Source organism: Halichoerus grypus, chromosome 13, assembly GCF_964656455.1.
Source record: "Halichoerus grypus chromosome 13, mHalGry1.hap1.1, whole genome shotgun sequence".
Taxonomy (NCBI): domain Eukaryota; kingdom Metazoa; phylum Chordata; class Mammalia; order Carnivora; family Phocidae; genus Halichoerus; species Halichoerus grypus.
Window position 1 is genome coordinate 49,083,072 of NC_135724.1, and position 20,539 is coordinate 49,103,610.

At 34.0% G+C, this 20,539-nt stretch overlaps 1 protein-coding gene across 7 annotated transcripts in view; it reads left to right on the forward strand.

The window, feature by feature from the left end:
• The window catches only part of ROCK1 (Rho associated coiled-coil containing protein kinase 1), a 150,266-nt gene that overhangs the window by 53,281 nt on the left and 76,446 nt on the right, over positions 1 to 20,539 (forward strand). For all 7 annotated transcript variants that reach the window (XR_013443368.1, XR_013443369.1, XM_078060545.1 and 4 more), the window contains 7 exons: positions 1,801 to 1,901; positions 2,453 to 2,590; positions 5,356 to 5,531; positions 6,322 to 6,406; positions 7,670 to 7,814; positions 8,142 to 8,280; positions 10,311 to 10,402. Coding sequence is in view for 5 of the 7 variants with exons in the window: in XM_078060545.1 (XP_077916671.1) it covers positions 1,801 to 1,901; positions 2,453 to 2,590; positions 5,356 to 5,531; positions 6,322 to 6,406; positions 7,670 to 7,814; positions 8,142 to 8,280; positions 10,311 to 10,402 (876 nt within the window). In the remaining 2 variants the exon portion in view is untranslated. The remainder of the gene's footprint in view (positions 1 to 1,800; positions 1,902 to 2,452; positions 2,591 to 5,355; positions 5,532 to 6,321; positions 6,407 to 7,669; positions 7,815 to 8,141; positions 8,281 to 10,310; positions 10,403 to 20,539) is intronic.

Below are 20,539 nucleotides of genomic sequence, written 5' to 3' on the forward strand. Positions count from 1 at the left end.
ATAACCAGAGCTAGGGATCCTTTCTCAACCTCACAGGCTATTATTATATAACACATCCTGGTTCAGGACTTTCTTAACTCTTCATCTGGAATATTACAGTACTCTTAAAATTCTCCCCACCCCCAGTCTTGTCCTTATTGAGTTCATCTTTTTACATATTTCCCAGAGTGGTTTAGCTGAAATGTAAATTTGACTGTGTTGTTTATCTGCCTTATTTCTTTTCATGGTGTTTCTCAGTTCCCAGCAGATCCCACAGGACTCTCAGGGGCTGCTTTATGGAAGGGTATAAAGTAGATGAAACTCCAGCCCCTCTCTGATATCCTGACCACGGCACCACTACCCTCCTGAAGCAGAGCACTCTCTTTTCTATAAAATTGAGTTGCTTTAAATTTTATTGTGAGAAAATATTTTTTATGATTAAATACTAGTTTTATAACTACTTGCCTACATGTAAAGTTCAAGCTCCTTAACCAGTTTGGGACTCTCCAGTGTCTCCTTTGAACCCTTACCACAAACTTGGTACTTCAGCAGCACAGAGCTGCTTGTATGTAGTTCCTCTGTGCCTTTGCTTATATTGCCTATCTGCCTATAGTATTCTCTTTTCTTCTCCCCACCTGGCTAACTGCTGTGCTCCATTTTAGACTTGTTTTAGGTGTTACCATTTTCAGAAAGCCTTTTCTAGCCACCTCCTTCCCAGGCACGTTTGGGTTAGGCGTCTTCCTTAGTTTTCTACAAACTCTGCTTAACCTCCTCATAGCTTTTTCTTTTCCTTTTTTTTGTTTTTTGTTTTTGTACTTTTTTTTTTCATTGTTTGTTTCTGTTTCATTTGCTAGAGTTTGAACTCCTTAAGAGGAGGAACTATGTTTTAAAGTTATCTTTATATATCTACAGTGATTCTATAGAGACTGCATGGTAGACACAAATAATTGTGCAGTATATTGATTATTGTCTGTATCTTTCTGATGCATCTTGCAATTGATATGTAACCTAAAATTAAGTGTACTTATGTTATCCTTGTGTAGAAATTTGCTTTCTTTTGCATGTGTTTATTGGTCATAATGTATATAAACACGAGTTTAAATGTGCTTTTAAAAAGAAAGACAAGAATATAATACAGAGTTTTTATTAGGAACTAGAACTTAAGTTTAATAGCTGTTCTGTATTTTGTACACTCTGAAATGTGAAGCTTTTCCATGTAATCTCATGCCAATGTTGACCCATGTGGATTAAAATAGCCCTATTTTAATCTATGACCAAATTAGGAATTAGAATATCTGTCCAGTGGGGATTTGTAAATTATTGTAGTTTGTAGCATGACAGGTTTATATAAATAATTGCAGTGATTCCCACTGTGTGTTTTAAGTTAAAATCTAGGTTCAAATAGAGAAATGTATTGATATAAGTATATGATTTTTTTCAACATTGGATATCTTCAATTATTTATATCTTCTTGGAGGGATTATCAAAACTGACTTGATAAAAAGAAAATTTTATTTCACTAATCTAAAACATATACCTATGATCCTTCAATTCAGATTTGCTCTGGACTTAACTGATTGTCCTCCATGTGTATTAGTAGTATATTTTCTGAAATATCAAGTTAAATTTTAATAGCTAGAGTGAAGTCGTTCCAGAATTTATTTAAAACAATTCTTAATACATTGAACATTTCTCCTTTATAAGTGTTTACCATGAAGTAATGCTTAATACTTTTTTTTTTCAAGGACTTGAATGTAAAATAAACAGTGTTAGTTTTAATGCTTCAATGATTTAAAGTCACAAACTCTTCTTTTCATACAGATAAAGACACAATAAATAAAATTAGAGATTTACGAATGAAAGCTGAAGATTATGAAGTAGTGAAGGTGATTGGTAGAGGTGCATTTGGAGAAGTTCAATTGGTAGGTTATTTTAATGAGATTAAAAACAATAAAATTAAAAATCCATTTGTGTGTTTTACATACATTATTTGGGATGATATTGTTTTTATAAAATTGTTGCTTTTAATTGCTCTAGATAGTCTTGCCAAAGGATGTGAAAGCCTAGAGTCAAATTCAGCAGTAGTATGAAATATTTTCCTCAGGCATCCATGGATAGAGAAGAGGTTTCAAGTGTCAGAAGAGAAATTTTTACTTGTAATATTAGACTTCTAAAATGTTATGGAATCCTAAGTTTTATAAATAGAAAGCAGCATGCATAACAGGGTGGAGAAAGGGGAGTGTGCTATTATATAGGGAGTAAAGATTCTTTTCTAACATTACTTGCCTTCTGTTAATCGAAGCCTTGACATTATCTAATTGGGATAAATCAGCAGAAGAGATGGAAAAAAAGCTAGAACAGTGATGTTATATTATTTAACAAGGTGTTAAAATCATTTGGTAAATTGTTCTGGTAAATGCTGAGCTTTAAATGTCAACAAAAGGTTCATTATTTTCTGTTTTCAATTTTAAAGGTAAGGCATAAATCCACTAGGAAGGTATATGCTATGAAGCTTCTCAGTAAATTTGAAATGATTAAGAGATCCGATTCTGCCTTTTTCTGGGAAGAAAGGGACATCATGGCTTTTGCTAACAGCCCTTGGGTCGTCCAGGTATGATTTTGCTACTGTTTCATTATTGCTGTAGTAGTTTGTAACTAAACATATTAAGAAGCTTAGTTTGTTTTTTAGAACAGTAATAGAGAATTTATTGGCAATTACATAATTGTCTAATGTATTGTTACTTCTTTAAATCATAAAATTTAATTTTATTGAATTGTCTCTAGGAGGAAAGTAAGGCCAAAGCAAAATAATTATGTGTCTGTAGACTTTAAATATTAGAAAATTTAAATAATCTGGGGCGCCTGGGTGGCTTAGTCGTTCAGCGTCTGCCTTCGGCTCATGTTATGATCCCAGGGTCCTGGGATTGAGCCCCACATCGGGCTCCCTTCTCCACGGGAAGCCTGCTTCTCCCTCTCCCACTCCCCCTGCTTGTGTTCCCTCTCTCGCTGTGTCTCTCTCTGTCAAATAAATAAGTAAAATCTTAATAAAAAAAAAAAAGAGAGAAAGAAAAAGAAAATTTAAATACTCTGATTTGGGGGAAGTCATATATTATTATCTTCTACGTAGATACTTTTATTTAGTATTGAAATTCAAGTTTTTTTCCCAAATATGAGACCTCTTATTCTATTTATTTAACCATCTGTTCATCTATTTGTGTCTCTTATTTTGTGGAGAGGAAGGAATGGGAAAATTGAGGAAGAGGTGAGTTAAGGTAGGCCTTCAAATAATATTGTGTTGGCTTTAGGTTTTTCAGTGGGAAGAAAAATACACTAGAAGTCAGTAGTTGTAAGTTCTAGTCTTAACTGTCAAAAACCTATTGGTGAAGCTGTGGCCAAGTTATTTACATCTCTGGGCCTCAGTTTCCTTGCTGAAAAGTGGGGAAGTTGGCTTAGATTGGTTATTTTCACCTGTGGAGAATACCTCAAGTGAAGTCATGGGGACAAGCAGTATTTGAGGAGGTTATAATTCTGGGTTTTCTATTTCTGCCTCAACTAGAGTAGCTCCATATTTTTTGTGTCTTACGTATTGGGGTTATGTAAGAATGCATATGGGGGAAGTAAATCTTCTGGTTAAAAAAAAAAAACTACTGGGTTGACTAGACCATTTCTAAATTCTTAACATGAATTTTATGACTTATTAATTTACAATATATAATGAAGAGTATCCTAAATAAGCACACTAGTAATTGGAATAAAAAGGATATGGAAAATGTTTTGAGTGTTATGGATGACTTTTTATACTTGAAATGTCTGCTCTGTTTTTATCAGCTGTGTGGAGCAGGGATTTGTGGGCTTGGTATTATTGACATTTTGGGCCAGGTAGTCCTTTGTTTTGGGGGTTGTCCTGTGTATTATCAGATTTTCAGCAGCGTCCCTGGCTTCTATCCAGTTGATGCCACTAGCAGCTCTCCACAGACTGCATACCATTTGTAACAAACAAAATTGTGTTTAGACATTGTTGAATGTTTACCTGGTAGTAGTGGGAGGGGGGTAGGTGGTCAGGGGACAATTATTTCTTCTGGTTGAGAACCAGTGATACAGAAAATCTTCAGTGTTCTGTAGATAGTTAAAAGACATAAGACATAATTTTTAAATTTACAACTTAGTACTTGAAGCTTTGCTTTTCTTGATACATTGTCTATAAATATGGTAAACTGCCACCAAATCAACATTGTTTCTTTAATTGTGGTGCCCAAATGATAAATTGTATACTTTAATCTGGGCTAGCCATGAGATGCCACTTAGTTTCTTATCTGTCCCTAAAATATCTTTTTAAAATAACTAAATCTGTAACTAAAATCATTAAACACTGTTGAAAAAATGAAACAAAAAGATTTTAGGACAAATGACTGTGTAAATAAGGTATCATTTTTTCTAGGGCTTTATTTTAGTTTGATTCTGATCTTCTCATGTTACTTAAAATGTTCTTTTGTAAATTTGCTTTTTTTTTTTTTTTTTTAACTTCAACCCAGGTCACATAATAAATACATTTATGCCTGCTATTCTTTCCAGTTTTCTGTCAATGGATTTCACTCTTCCTGCTTGACTCTAGCTGTTGCCCCCTTCCTGTTAGTTGTTACTGCTCCTCCTCCCGTTGACTGCTATTACTTACGGAGCATCTGTGGTGCCAGGTGCTGTCTACATTCACTAATCCTTTCAGCAACTCTGAAAGGCAGTTAATCCCTATTGGTATATCTCCAATTATAGATTAATTTATGCTTCTATTGATTAGACATTTTTAAGCATTTGCAAACTGCCACTACTAGGTCCAGACTGTGACCTAGCAGCAGGTATAAAAGTGAAACAAGGTATAGTCCCTTACATTTTTCTGGAAGGGATTATAGTGACAGGGACTTAGGGAGATTAAATAAATTGCCCAATCACATGGCTAATGGACAGCTGAGCCTGTAGTTCAGTTTTTCAAACTTATTGAGAATTGTGGTATTGATATAAATTTAACAGTAGACCTCACAAGAGCACACATTATATCAGAGTCATAATATTTCTTTGCTTAGGAGACTTGTATATTCTTTATTGGAACTACTGTAATTTTTAAAAATTCTCACTGTAAAAAATTGAATTAGTGTAGCAATGTATAGAAAAGAAAGTTTCCATCTAACTCAGAAATAACCACAGTTCCTTTTTATATTCAGGGGCCTTTGTGATATTTATGTTTGTGTGTTTTGTTTTTTTTAACAGTGCTATAGTAACTACAATTTGATTATTTTAATTAAATCTTCCATTAGTATTTTTGTCATTTTTTTAAATGAAACCATTTTGCTTAATCTTAATGATTTTTTTTTTGTATTTGTATAGCTTTTTTATGCATTCCAAGATGATCGTTATCTCTACATGGTGATGGAGTACATGCCTGGTGGAGATCTTGTAAACTTAATGAGCAACTATGATGTGCCTGAAAAATGGGCACGATTCTATACCGCAGAAGTAGTTCTTGCATTGGATGCAATCCATTCCATGGGTTTCATTCACAGGTAAAGATAAAAATGCTTTAAATTTTTTCATTTGTTGAAGGGGGAAGCTGAAAAGTACTTAAACTTTATTTGATTGGCATTTCCTACTCAAAATCCACCTATTCTCCTTCATGTGAGATAAGTGGTATTTCAGAATTTAAGACTTTGAAATTCATAGTTTTATTATGTCAGTTTAATGTTGATGTAAATGGTCCCTTAATCTGGTTATATACTTTTATTTGGTGTTCTGAACAATAAAAATTATAAGCTGTTTTCTGAGGTATGTCCTAGAGTTAAACACTTTTAATTTTTTTATATACAAATCAGTTTGCTTTTAATTAATGAATAGATCATATTTATTTGTTAGAAGAACAATTTCATTTGTTTTACAAACATTACTTGAATCCAGTGCAGTTGCTGTGCTAATTAAGTGCCAGGGATACAAAAATGAAAGTGATTTAGACCCTGTCCTGGGGTTATTTATGTACTTAAGTTGAAAAGTGTGTTTCAGTTATGTTTTGTGTATATTATGTTTTTTATGGTTATTCTCTCTCAGATGGTTTGCTTTCCCCCTTGGAAGAATCAAACTCTTTTTAAAAGAAAAGGGAATATTAAATGTCTTTCTCTGAGGCATTAACATATAAAGGAGTTTCCCTGCTAAAGTTCAGTTTATAGATGTGGATAGAGAGAGCACATATGGATCAAAAATGGCCTTATCTACAATGAGTGAGGATATAGGGCCTAAAATAACTGCCTCATAGAATTTTTCTCAGTGTCTGGTTTTAGAAATACTCTTTTTTTTCTCCCTCAGAGATGTGAAACCTGATAACATGCTGCTGGATAAATCTGGACATTTGAAGTTAGCAGATTTTGGTACTTGTATGAAGATGAATAAGGTTAAATAATTTTGCTAATTCAAGATAGCTGCTTTTTAGAAAATGCTTTAAGAATGTACTAACCATAGCTAGACTTGTAACAGAATTGATATGACCTGTCTTATTTGTTGAAATAGGTGCCATGATTTCAATGTTGATTAGTAACTTGTAAGTGATTTATATTTTTCTCTCTACCTAAGGTAAGTGTTGATTGCCACACTTATTAAATCCTTTATAACAACAGTGTAATATACAGTACTATTAGTAACTAGGAATTGAACTAGTCACTAAATACTAAGACCAGTGTTAAAATTAGACTTTCATAAAAACTGGATTTCAGTGATGTGTGTATTTTTTAGTGTTTTACTTAGCCTTCTGTTAACATGTAGAAGATCTTACTGCTTATTTTGGGAGTCAATCTTTAAAGATACTATCTGTCCTCATTATTTACAAAATAAATAACATATTTATAGCTAAAGTGGCAAGTATGCTAATTTGTTTCAGTTGAAACAGTTTATATTCTTGGAAACTTATCCCAGAACAATAGCCAAAAAGTTGTATTTATTATTTTAAAAGGGAAATTATTGCTTAGAAGGAAACATTATATGAAAACGTTTACGTGAACATTTAATTATAATTCTATTGCATTAATACCAGCTACAATTAGTAATAGGTATGTATAGCTTTTGCATTTAGATTTAGGGATTTTTTTTTTTGGAGAGTTAAAATGCATATTAAATAGATATTCAGTATGCTCAGTACTATTACACCCTTTTCCATTACACATACTTCCCCATTTTATATTTGTACAGTTAATTCCTGTATGTTTTCTTTACAGTTTCAAGCATGGTTAGATTGAATGGCTATTTTAGTTAAAAAAAAATTAAATCAGCATTTATATATTAATGTTATCAAATGATTCATCCTGTCAGTCCCTCAATCTGTTTGAATTGGCTTAAATACTTGTTCTCTGCAGTTATGATGAGGTCATTATACTGGCACAACTGGTTGGCAGTGTGTCTTTCTAATGAGTAATATTACAAAGTAAAAGTCACTGACGTATCCACACACACAAGTACACACACATATTTCAGATATATTGTGTATATAATATGTATATGTGATTAGACTATGTGTTCATTTTTGTCAAGTTTGCATTAGGTTTTGATATATTTTATAGCCCAAAGACTGAGAGGTCTACAGGTTTTGTTGGAAAGTCCTTTTAAATCATTCAGAATTTATATTTGTATTCTAATTAAAAAGTTGACCTGCCACTCTTTTTAGGAAGGTATGGTACGATGTGATACAGCAGTTGGAACACCTGATTACATTTCCCCTGAAGTATTAAAATCTCAAGGTGGTGATGGCTATTATGGACGTGAATGTGACTGGTGGTCAGTTGGGGTATTTTTATATGAAATGCTTGTAGGTGAGTAAAGGAGAATTTTGTATACCTCTAACATAGTTGTTCATCCTAAAACTTAGCCATTTGGCTTCTTCCAATAAGGTATTTATTGCATTAAGCAAAGTTAATTTTGTGTGTAGAAAACAAACTGATCCAAACCTAATTTGTGTGTTTTTAAAAGTTATTTAGAAGCCTAAGCAACTTTGTGATGTGTTATTTTTTTTATATATTAAGTATATGTCTTTAATGCATATGTAGTAATCTTTAAACATGTAACATTGACTCTTTTCCTTTGAAACTGATTTTTTTAATGTATCTTATTTGCTTTTGTTTTTCCTATCAATTTTTCAGGTGATACACCCTTTTATGCAGATTCTCTGGTTGGAACTTACAGTAAGATTATGAACCATAAAAATTCACTTACTTTCCCTGATGATAATGATATATCAAAAGAAGCAAAAAATCTTATTTGTGCCTTCCTTACTGACAGGTAAATAATCTTAACATTGAACTTTAATTTATTCTAAGGAAATTCTCATTTTGCTGCTTAGTATTTGAGGTCTGTATCTCAGCTCCTATATTTGAACTGTTGGGATAAAAATATTACTATTCCCCAAATCATTAATGATAGTGAAATATAATATTTTGTGGTATTCTGGTTGAATTTCTGGATCTCAAACCACTTGCCTTACCTAAGAAATTGGGGTAAATTCTTTTCTGATGGCTAGACCAGATGATTTTTTAAATTTCATTGTTGAAGTTTTAACTTGGTTAAGTATAAAAATTATATTTTCTTGAGTCTGAAGGTTTTTTTTTTTTTTTTAAACATGTAACATCTCTGAAATTAGAGTGCATCTTACAATGTCACGTATTAATTTAATTGGGAACATTTTTTTCCTAGTGATGGAAAAATGATGCATCTTCTAACTGATGCCATTTAAGATAATTCAGTATTGTATAATTGAAATTTGAGTAGAATTTAAATTTAAATAAGAGTAGAATTTAAATGTTCTTACCAAAAAGAAAGGTAAATAGGTGAGGTGATAGATGTGTTAATTCCCAATGGGAGAATCCTTTCACAATGTGTACATATCTCAAAACATCACTTTTTACACTTTACATATCTCAAGATTTTGTCAATTATACCTCACTAGAGCTGGAAAAAAGATTTAATTATATATGATTATATTTTGTTGAAATTAAGTAAATAGTGCAGAGCTATATCCTACCTCCTTCCCTCTGGAAATGGTCATTGGTATGATGTCTTTCAGATTCAGTAAGCATTTTTATAAATGTATATGCACGTATATATTTTAGAAACAAAAATGGTATATTATATGTACCCTTATGGTTTACTTTTTAAATTTACTTTTTTAAATTTAAACATGAACCACATGACTTACTAAGATTATGTTTAATATTTATGTTTGTATATTGTTAATTTAAATATTAGGGAGGCCTGGTACCTTTAGATATGTTTCAGTTTCAGATTCACTTTAATTAATATAAATTTACCATCCTTCATATGTCCTTTAGAGCCTGAAATGTAGTCTTTCATATTTTTACATTTTAATATATACTTTATAAATATAAGTACTATGCTGTGTGTTAGGTGCTAGGGATATAGAAATGAAAAAGATACACAGCCACTGTTCTCCACTAACCACCTAGTCCTTTGAGGGAAACAGACAAGTGAATGAGATGTTTATTGTACAGAGAGATAAGTACTCTGAGTTAAGTACTGTCTGTCTGCCATAGAACCATGGAGAGTTCCCTGATCCAGTCTGGGAGAGTCAATGAAAGCTTCTTCAAGAAGGTGTCACATTGTATCAAAAGCAATTTATCTTTTAACTCATGAAAAAATTTGGAATTCAGGGTGTTCTTGTTGTTTATAAGCACTAAAGTAGAAAACAGAAGTTGCTAAGTTCCCCTTTCCAAATCCACTAAAGGCACATTTTTAAACATTTTATCTCTATGCTCGTCTAAGAGGCCAGGAATCCCATTAAAACTCTCAGTTTTGTAGTAATGTCAAGAATTAGTTGTCATTGGTTTCTGATAGGTCAAAAATATTTATAATAGTGTATAAAGTAGAGATTTTAAATTTAGGATGTCTTTCTGAGTTTTTGTTAGCATTTGGTGTGAAATAAAGTTGTTGATTGCAAAAAATGTATAGCTACCACAGTGTTTAAGAGCTGTCAAGAAAATTCATTGTGTTTTATTCATTATGCTAATGAAACAAAGGGAGTGATTTATTAGGATTTTCATTGTCGATAGAAAAGTCATGGGGTTTCAACAAGTCTGTTTTTCATATATATTTTTCTAAAAAGTCTTCAATATTCTATCTTCAACTTATTTTTTATTTAAGTGGAAAATTATACTGAAAACCAATATAATTTCAAGGTGACATAGAACTATTTTTTATCATTATGCACAGATTTAGCATTATGCCCACAAATATATCCTGACAGGTTATAATAATATCTTAAGTGATTAATAACTTTTTTCTTTCCCTCTATTCAGAGAGGTGAGATTAGGGCGAAATGGTGTAGAAGAAATCAAACGACATCTCTTCTTCAAAAATGATCAATGGGCTTGGGAAACACTCAGAGACAGTAAGTTATTTTTTCTTGTACATTACAGTGGATATTTGAAAGTAGTTGTAGTAAATACAGTCTTTTGAAACTGCCTTGCTAATATATGTGTATATTTGATGAAAATCTAAAGTACACAGATGTGGTTATGGATATTATCCTACTCTAATTAAAGAGAGAATATTTCATAATATTGGGAAAGCTGTACTGCTACTTCTCTGGTATCTCATTTGGGAGACCAAGATGAACTACCATATACATGAGATGGAATTGGGCTCCGCAGTCATAATTTGATATTTGATCTTTGTTGAATTGCCTTTTGTCTTATATTTTGATATCTCAATGTGAAGAAAGTCAATAAATAAAGGATAATTAAGGGGCGCCTGGGTGGCTCAGTCAGTTAAGCAGCTGCCTTCAGCTCAGATCATGATCCCAGGGTCCTGGGATCGAACCCCGCATCAGGCTCTCTGCTCAGCGGGAAGCCTGCTTCTCCTCTGCCTGCCACTTCCCCTGCTTGTGCTCTCTCTCTCTGTCAAATAAATAAATAAAAAATATTAAAAAAAAAAAAAGTAATTAAAATATATTTCCTGTGAAGAGACAAGTTATTATCTTGTTTTTACTAAAGAAAATATAAAATATAAGGTTCTATTATTGATAAATACCAGAATTTAATTATGAAAATACAGGAAATTACGGTATACTTGATTCCATTAGACTTGCAGTTTGCAATTCAGACATGAAAATATGTAGTATGCAAGAAATTATTTTCAGTCAGTTTAGAACATTTCCCTATTTCAAAAAACAGTTAAAATAATGAGATGATTCACAGAAAACCTTGTTCAACATAGCTGAACCAAAATTACAATGGTACCGAATGTGCCCAACATCTTTGTGGATTTGGAAGGCCAAGAATTCATCTTTCTCCTGTTGCAGTCTCAGGATTTTTTTTTTCTGTTTTCACAGAAAGGATAGTGTATACCAGTTCCTAACTTCCTGCTGTAGCAACAGCAGTAAACCTTAATGATGGAAATGAATTCAGCTGTGTGGTTTTAGAAACAGTTACAAATTAAGTAGGTAGTATTTATCTTAAGGACTGCCTATCTAGTTGAGACTGTGCAGGAAAGTTCAGGGAAAGAATCTTGTTAATTTTAAAGAAACAGATCGTGGTTTTCCCAATATTAGGGAAGTATCTTAGTTATCAAATATTTTTAAAAAAACAGGTATACTGCCTTCAGGTACAGCACATGTACTGTGTACAAGCTATACAATTGACTGAGAAGGGAGAAGGGGAAGTAAATTCTTGGGGAAATTAAGAAATTATACTACTACAAAGAATGACATTGAATGACCTGCTATCTGGGAAAACCTATAGGAGCGGCTTGACCTGGAGAGAATTTATTAGCAGTTATACACTGGGAAATAGAGAACTTCCCTATAAGTAAATGTGACATGATTGTTGTCTTCCCACTCCATGAGAAACCGTTGCAAAGACAGAGATGAATAGAGTGAGATGATGGATGGTTGCACTGAAAAACTTTGTGGGTTTTTTTATTCAAGCTGTGCTCTTAGAAGTTGAAGAAAGCTGAAAACACACAAATATGATTATAATCTGAAGAAAATTTGAAAGGCTACTAAAGAAAATACAAAGTATCTTTTGTATTGGTTTAAATTCTTTCTCAAAGTGAAGCAATGTATAAATAACTATAGAATAACCACAGAGTACTCTAAAAAATAGGGAAGACGTATTTCCTTTTGTGTATTGAAAAACTAATATTAATTAGGAGAGGAGGTAACCTAGTTGTTGGTATTTTAGGGGTGGGAAGTGAATACTGAACACCTGCTATATATGCTGAGCGCTGTTCTATTTCAGGCACTAGGAAAACATCAGTGATCAAACCAACAAAAGTTCTTTACCTTGCGGAGCTCATAGTCCAGTGGAATTGGGGAGTCCAAATCAATGGCATTTTATGATATTGTTATACCTCTTCAGTGTAACTTTTTATTAATTTAAAAACGGGTAAAGTGAATTACTTTATTGTTTTAAATCAAACTTTTAAAGGATTTCTAGGGATGCCTGGGTGGCTCGGTCGGCTAAGCATTTGCCTTCAACTCAGGTCATGATACCAGGGTCCTGGGATTAAGTTCTGCATCGGGCTCCTTGCTCAGCAGGGAGCCTGCTTCTCCCTCTGCCTGCTCTGCCTGCCACTCCCCCTGCTTGTGCTCTCTCTCTCTCTGACAAATAAATAAATAAATGAATAAAATCTTAAAAAAAAAAAAAAGAATTTCTATGGGGCGCCTGGGTGGCTCAGTTGTTAAGTGGCTGCCTTCAGCTCAGGTCATGATCCCAGGGTCCTGGGATTGAGCCCCACATCTGGCTCCCGGCTCAGCGAGAAGCCTGCTTCTCCCTCTCCCACTCCCCCTGCTTGTGTTCCCTCTCTTGCTGTGTCTCTCTCTGTCAAATAAATAAATAAAATCTTAAAAAAAAGAATTTCTATAATGAGGTAATTTTATTAGTATTATTGATATTTATCTTTTTAAAATCTGTATTATCTATGATCTTGCTGTACTGTACTTAGATTTAACATACCTATAAACATTTTTATATCTTTTCCTAATCCTAATAGCTCCTATTTTGTGGTTATTGTTAAAAAAAGAAGAAAGAAAGAAAAAAATTGAAGTCTGTAGAACTTATTGTTCTCTTCTTCCCCTTTCCTCTTCCTACCCTTTCTTCACTTCCCACCCCTAAAATACCAAGAATACTTTTATTGTGAACTGACCTCTCTGACCTGCTAAGCTTTTAAAAATTATATAACAGTTACAATTCTTTTTAAATTTTTTTGACTCTCCAATTTTCTTTGGCAGAATTGTTTACCTTTTCCAGATAGTAGTTCTTTTGGTATTTTACCACTTACATGTCTATAAGTTACAATGGCAGTTAATCTTCACCATCTGTTCCTTGGTGGTGTGGGAGCAGTGTACAAAATAGCTTGATTTTTGGCAGAATTTCCATGAGCTTCCTGATCTTATTCACTCTTAATTTAGAGGCACAGAGTATTAAGATTGTAAAATTACTTTTTTACTCATTTGAAATAGAACTGAAGAAATGACAGGCATGAGATTAAAGAAAGGAATTAAAGAAGGAACGAAAAGACCTAAATAACCTGCTATAGGTCACATTGCTAGTAAATGACAGTGTCAGGATTCAAATCTGTCTGACTCCAAAGCCTTAGATCTTCTGGAATACCATGTGCCATTTAAGTAATAACATTCAGAATTATACAAAGTAGAAATGTAGTGAATCAACATTCTTGGCAGTTAAATTTTGGGGAAAATAAAATGGTAACATTTGTTACATGTAACAGATACATTATTAATAATACTATGTTAAATATAATAATGTAATTTGCAAAACACTTTGCCATTCATGATCTCATTTGAGATAAGATACTGCCATTACCTAATCCACCTATAGCTGGTGGGAAAAGACACAAGATGATAACAGGAGTAACTGTCAGCTCATGTGGTAAGTTTTCCATTTATTTAAAAACAAACAAAATGCATTGTTTGTAAGCGCATATATGCTATTCCAGGTTCTGTGGATTAATTAAGTCTAGTGTCCTCTCTTTCAGAGTTGTACATTCTCATGGGAGAAATTATCAGTGTAGGCTTCATAGATAAAGAATTGAGGGTCTAGCAAGTTTCAGGGTCATAAGAGTTTAGACTTTCCCAGTATTATGTTGGGGTCATGTTTTAAAAACAAACTTTAAGAAAACTTACCTTTTTGTTTTGGTAAAGTATATATAACATAAAATTTACCACTTTAACCATTTTTAACTGTATAGCTCAGTGGCATTAAGCACTTTCACATTGTTGTGCAGCCATTACTACCATCCATCTCCAGAACATTCTTATCATCCCAAACTAAATTTGTTCACACATTAAACAATAACTCTGTTCTCCTTTAACCCCAGACCCCAGTAGCTACTATTCTACTTTCTGTCTCTATGAGTTTGTTGTGGTTACCTCAAATAAGTGTAATCATACAATATTTATCTTTTTGAGGTTGATGTATTTCACTTAGCTTGTCTTCAAGGTTCATCCATGTTATAGCACGTATCAGAAATTTGTTCCATTTTAAGGCTGAATAATATTTCACTGCATATATACCACATTTTTCAAAAATCTGTTCACATATTGACAGACACTTGGAATGCTTGTACCTTTTAGCTATTGTGAGTAATGCTTTTCTGATCACTGGTGTACAAATAAATGTTGGAGTCATTGCTTTCCATTGTTTTGAGTGAATTTTTGTATATGGTGTTAGGTAGAGTCTACATTCTTTTGCAGGTGGATATCCAGTTTTCCTACTATCATTTGTTGAAAAAACTCCTCTTTCATTAAGTGGTCTTGCACCCTTCTCAAGTCATTTGACCACAGATGTGAGGCTTTATTTCTGGGCTCTCTCTGATATACCATTGAGCTGTCTTTATGCAAGTACTACACTGTTTTGATTGCAATAAATTTGTAGTAGCCTTTGAAATCAGAAAGTGTGAATCTTTCAGCTTTCTGCTTTTCCGAGATTGTTTTGGCTGTTTGGGATCACTTGAGATTTCCATATGAATTTTAAAGTGGGTTTTTCCATTGGGGTCTTGGTAATGATTGCATTGACTATGTTTCCAATGAGAATGCCTTTTGTTTCATATATGTGCCTAATTGCTCTGACTGGAATTTGTAATACTGTGTTGAATAGCAGTTGTGAGATGGAGTCCTTGTCTTGTTCTTGATCATAGCCGGAAAGCTTTCAGTCTTTCACTAGTTGAGTATGACATTGGCTGTGGGTTTTTTATTATGCCTTTTATCATGTCGAGGAAGTTCTCTATTCCTTGTTGACTGAGTATTTTTATCATGAAAGGGTATTGAATTTTGTCAAATACTTTTCTGTGTTAATAGGAATGATCACATGGGTTTTCCTCCTAATTCTGGTAATATGATATATTACACTAATTGACTTTCATATGGTGACCCACTGGAATAAATCCCACTTGATCATAGCATGTAATCATTTTAATATGCTGCTACATTCAACTTGCTAGTATTTTCTTGAAGATTTTTGCATCTGGAGGTGTTGGGGTGTGGGTGTGTGTGTGTGTGGTGTCTTGATCTGGCTTTGGTGTCTGAATAATTCTGGCCTCATGGAATGAATTTGTGTTCCTTCTATTTATCGGAAGAGTTTGAGAAGGATTGGCATTAAACCTCCTTCATACGTTTGGTAGAGTTCAACTGTGAAACAGTCTTGTCTTGGATTTTTTTTTTCTTTGTTGGGACATTTTTGATTATTGATTAAATTTCTCGTAGGTCTCTTCAGATTCTCTTTTTCAAATAAGTTTTGGTAGTTTGTGTGTTTCTAGGAACTTATTTAATCTAGGTTATCTAATATGTTGATGTACAATTGCTTGTAGTTTTTTCCTTTTAAAGATTTATTTTTTTATTTTAGAGAGGAGAGAATGCAAGCGGGGGAGAGACGGAAGGGGAGAGGGAGAGAGAGAGAGAATCTCCAGCAGACCTCCCCTGCCCCCCAACTTGAGCATGAAGCCTGATGCAGGGCTTGTTCTCACGACCCCAGCCAAAATCAAGAGTCAGACACTCAACTGACTGAGTCACTGAGGAGCCCCTGTAGTTTTTCCTTTTATTGTTTTTATTTGTAGAAAGTCGGTAGTTATATGCGTACTTTCATTTCTGATTTGTCCCCTCTTTTTCCCCTTAGTCTAGTAAAAGATTTGTCAATTTTGTTGATCTTTTTAAAGAACTAATTATTTCCCTCTCTCGCTGTGTCTCTCTCTGTCAAATAAATAAAATCTTTAAAAAAAGGGGGGGGGGCGCCTGGGTGGTTCAGTCATTAAGTGTCTGCCTTCGGCTCAGGTCATGATCCCAGGGTCCTGGGATCGAGCCCCACATCGGGCTCCCTGCTCTGCGGGAAGCCTGCTTCTCCCTCTCCCTCTGCTTGTGTTCCCTCTCTCGCTGTGTCTCTCTCTGTCAAATAAATAAATAAAATCTTCAAAAAAAAACCAAAAACTAATTATTGGTTTTGTTAATTTCACTATTAATTTTCTATTCTATATTTTATCTGTACTCTAATCTCTATTGTTTCTTTCCTTACTGTAGCTCTGGGCTTAGTTTGCTCTTCTTTTTCTAGTTCCTTAGTATGTCAGCTGGGTTATTGATTTGAGATCTTTCTCTCTTTTTTTTAATGCAGGCATTTACAACTAAAATTTTTCTGAGTACTGCTTTCACTGAATCCCATAAGTTTTGGTTTTTGTTTTCATTTTCATTTGTCTCAAAGCATTTTCTCTAATCTCCCTTGTGATTTCTTCTTTGACTCATTGATTTCTTTTAAGAGTATGTTGTTTTCACCACTTTGACATCAGCCGGAGCAACTTCTTACTAGAATACATCTCCAGAGGCAAGGGAAACAAAAGCAAAAGTGAACTATTGGGACTTCATCAAGATAAAAACCTTATGCACATCGAATGAAACAATCAACAAAACTAAAAGGCAACTTTCAGAATGGGAGATGTTTGCAAATGACATGTCTGATAAAGTGTTAGTATCCAAAATCTATAAAGAACTTATCAAACTCAACACCCAAAAAAGAAATAATCTAGTTAAGAAATGGGCAGAAGACATCCGGATGGCTAACAGACACGTGAAAAGATGCTCAGTATCACTCATCGTCAGGGAAATACAAATCAAAACTACAATGAGATACCACTTGACACCTGTCAGAATGGCAAAAATTAACACAGGAAACAGATACTGGTGAGGGTGTGGAGAAAGGGAAACCCTCTTATACTATCAGTGGGAGTAATGCAAACTGGTGCAGCCACTCTGGAAAACAGTATGGAGGTTCCTCAAAAGGTTAAAAATAGAACTATCCTATGATCCAGCAATTGCACTACTAGGTATTTACCCAGAGGATACAAAAATACTGATTCAAAGGGACACATGCACCCCGATGTTGGTAGCATTATCAACAGTAGCCAAATTATGGGAACAGCCCAATGTTCATCAGCTGATGAATGGATAAAGAAGATGTGTGGTATATATATATGCAGTGGAATATTACTTAGCAAGAACAAAATCTTGCCATTTGCAGTGACATAGATGGAGCTAGAGTGTATTATGCTAAGTGAAATAAGTCAGATAAAGACAAATACCATATGGTTTAACTCATATGTGGAATTTAAGAAACAAAACAAAGAAAAAAAGAGAACTATAGAGAACAAACAGATGCTTGCTGGAGGGGAGGTGGGTGGGGGGTGTTTAAGTGGGTGATGGGCACTTGTTGTGATGAGCACTGGGTGTTATATATAAGTGATGAATCACTAAATTCTACTTCTACAATTAATATTACACTATATGTTAACTAACTAGAATTTAAATAAAAACTTGAAACAAAAGAGTGTTATTTTCCAGGTATTTGTGAAACTTCCAATTTTCTTTCTATTGTTGATATCTTGTTTTATTCCATCATGGGCTGGAGAAGATACTTTGTATGATTTCAGCCTCTTTAACTTTATTAAGTTGTTTTTTGGCCTAACATAAAGTTTGTCCTGGAGAATGTCTCATGTACAATATGTATTCTGTTGGTGGTGGGTTGAGCTTTATATGTCTGTTACATCTAGTTGCTTTATGATACTGTTCACGTCCTGCATTTTCTTATTCATCTTTTGTTTAGATGTTCTGTTCATTTACTGAAGGTGGGGATTGAAGACTCCAACCATTATTTTAGAACTATTTCTCCATTTATGTCATTTTTTATTATACATATTTTGGAGCTATGGTGTTCATGCATATATGTTTATAATTCTGTCTTCTTGAGGAATTGACCCTTTTATCAATATCATCAATATGTCCTGTTTTTTGCTATTTTAATGGTCTTAAATGTCTATTTTGTCTGATACTAGTGTAGGTACCCCAGCTCTTTTTCCCATGGAATATCTTTTCATTCTTTTAATGTATTTATGTCTGTAGATCTAAAGTGAGTCTCTATATACTGCATTTAATTTGATCAATTTTATTAATCCATTCTTCCAGTCTCTACCTTTTAATTAGCGACTTTAATTCATTTAAATTTAAAGTGAATACTGTATGTAAAGACTTCTGCCATTGTTCTGTTTTCTGTATTTTTTCTTTCTGTTCCTCAGCTCCTGCATTATTGCCACCTTTTTTGTTTACTGGATTATTTTATAGTGTACTGTTTTGATTCCCTCTTCAGTTCGTTTTCTATATATTATTTAGTCATTTTCTTATAGTGATTACATTTAGTATTCTAAACTGATAACAATCTAGGTTGAATTGATACAATTTACTGTCAGAAGCATATGAAAACTGCTTCCAGGAATGCCTGGGTGGCTCAGTCGGTTAAGCATCTGCCTTTGGCTCAGGTCATCCCAGGGTCCTGCGATCGAGTTCTGCATTGGGCTCCTTGCTCAGTGGGAGCCTGCTTCTCCCTCTGCCTGCTCTGCCTGTCACTCACCCTGCTTGTGCTCGCTTGCTCTCTCTCTCTCTCACAAATAAATAAAATCTTTAAAAAAAAAAGTTTCTCTACAAATCCATTTTCTTCCTTTATGTTGTTATTGTCACAAATTACATCTTTATATATTCTGTGCTCATTAACATAAATTTATAATTGTTTTATGCATATTTCTTTTAAGTCATATAGGGGGAAAAGTGGATTTATAAAGCAAAAATACATAATCCTGGCTTTTATATTTACCTGTGTAGTTACCTTTATTTCTTCACAAAGCTTTGAGTTAGTGTCTAGTGTCCTTTCATTTCAACCTTAAAAAACTCTAACAATTCTTGTGGTGTGACTAGCAACAATCTCTAATCTTTCCTTTACCTGGGTAATCTCTTTAATTTGTCCTTCATTTTTGAAGAATGATTTTGCCGGATGTAGAATTCTTGCTGAACCATTGTTTCAGCACTTCAAATACGTTGTTTCACTGCCTCTGGCCTTCAAAGTTTCTGCTTAGAAATAGGCTCTGAAGGAGAGCCTGGGTGGCTCAGTCAGTTAAGTATCTGACTCTTGATCTCAGTGCAGGTCTTGATCTCAGGGTTGTGAGTTCAAGCCCTGTGTTGGGCTCCATGCTGGGCGTGGATCCTATTTTATTAAAAAAAGAAATAGGCTTTTTTTTATTACTTATTTTTTAAATTTATTTTGCTTTTCTTTTTTTTTATTAACATGTATTATTTGTTTCAGGGGTACAAATCTGTGATTCATCAGTCTTACACAATTCGCAGCACTCACCATAGTACGTACCCTCCCCAGTGTCCATCACCCAGCCACCTCATCCCTCCCATCCCCCTCCACTCCAGAAACCTTCAGTTTGTTTCCTGGGATTAAGAGTCTCTTAGAGTTTGTCTCCCTCTCTGGTTTCATCTTGTTTCATTTTTCCCTCCCTTCCCCTATGATCCTCTGTCTTGTTTCTCAGATTCCTCTTATCAGTGAGATCATATGATACTTGTCTTTCTCTGATTGACTTATTTTGCTTAGCATAATACCCTCTGTTCCATCCACGTTGTTGCAAATGGCAAGATTTTTTTTTGATGGCTGCATAATATTCCATTGTATATATACACCACATCTTCTTTATCCATTCATCTGTTGATGGACATCTAGACTCTTGCTATAGTTTGGCTGTTGCAGCCACTCTGGAAAACAGTGTGGAGGTTCCTCAAAAAGTTGAAAATAGAGCTACCCTACAACCCAGCAATTGCACTACTGGGTATTTACCCCAAAGATACAAATGTACTGATCCGAAGGGGCACACGCACCCCAATGTTTATAGCAAGAAATAGGCTTTTAATCTTAATCGATTCCTCGTATATGTATGACAAGTCACTTTTCTATTGCTTTCAAGATTATCTTTTTGTCTTTTCAAAGTTTATTATAACGTGTCATGGCGTGGATCTAAATTTTTCTTACTTGGAATTCATTGAGCTTCTTGGTTGTGTAGATTCATATGTTTCATCAGGTTGGTTAGTTTGGAGCCATTATTTCTTTAAATATTCTTTCTGCCCCTTACCCTACTTTCCTGGGACTTTCATAATGTGTATGTTGGTATGCATTATGGTGTCCCAAGAGTTTACGTTTTC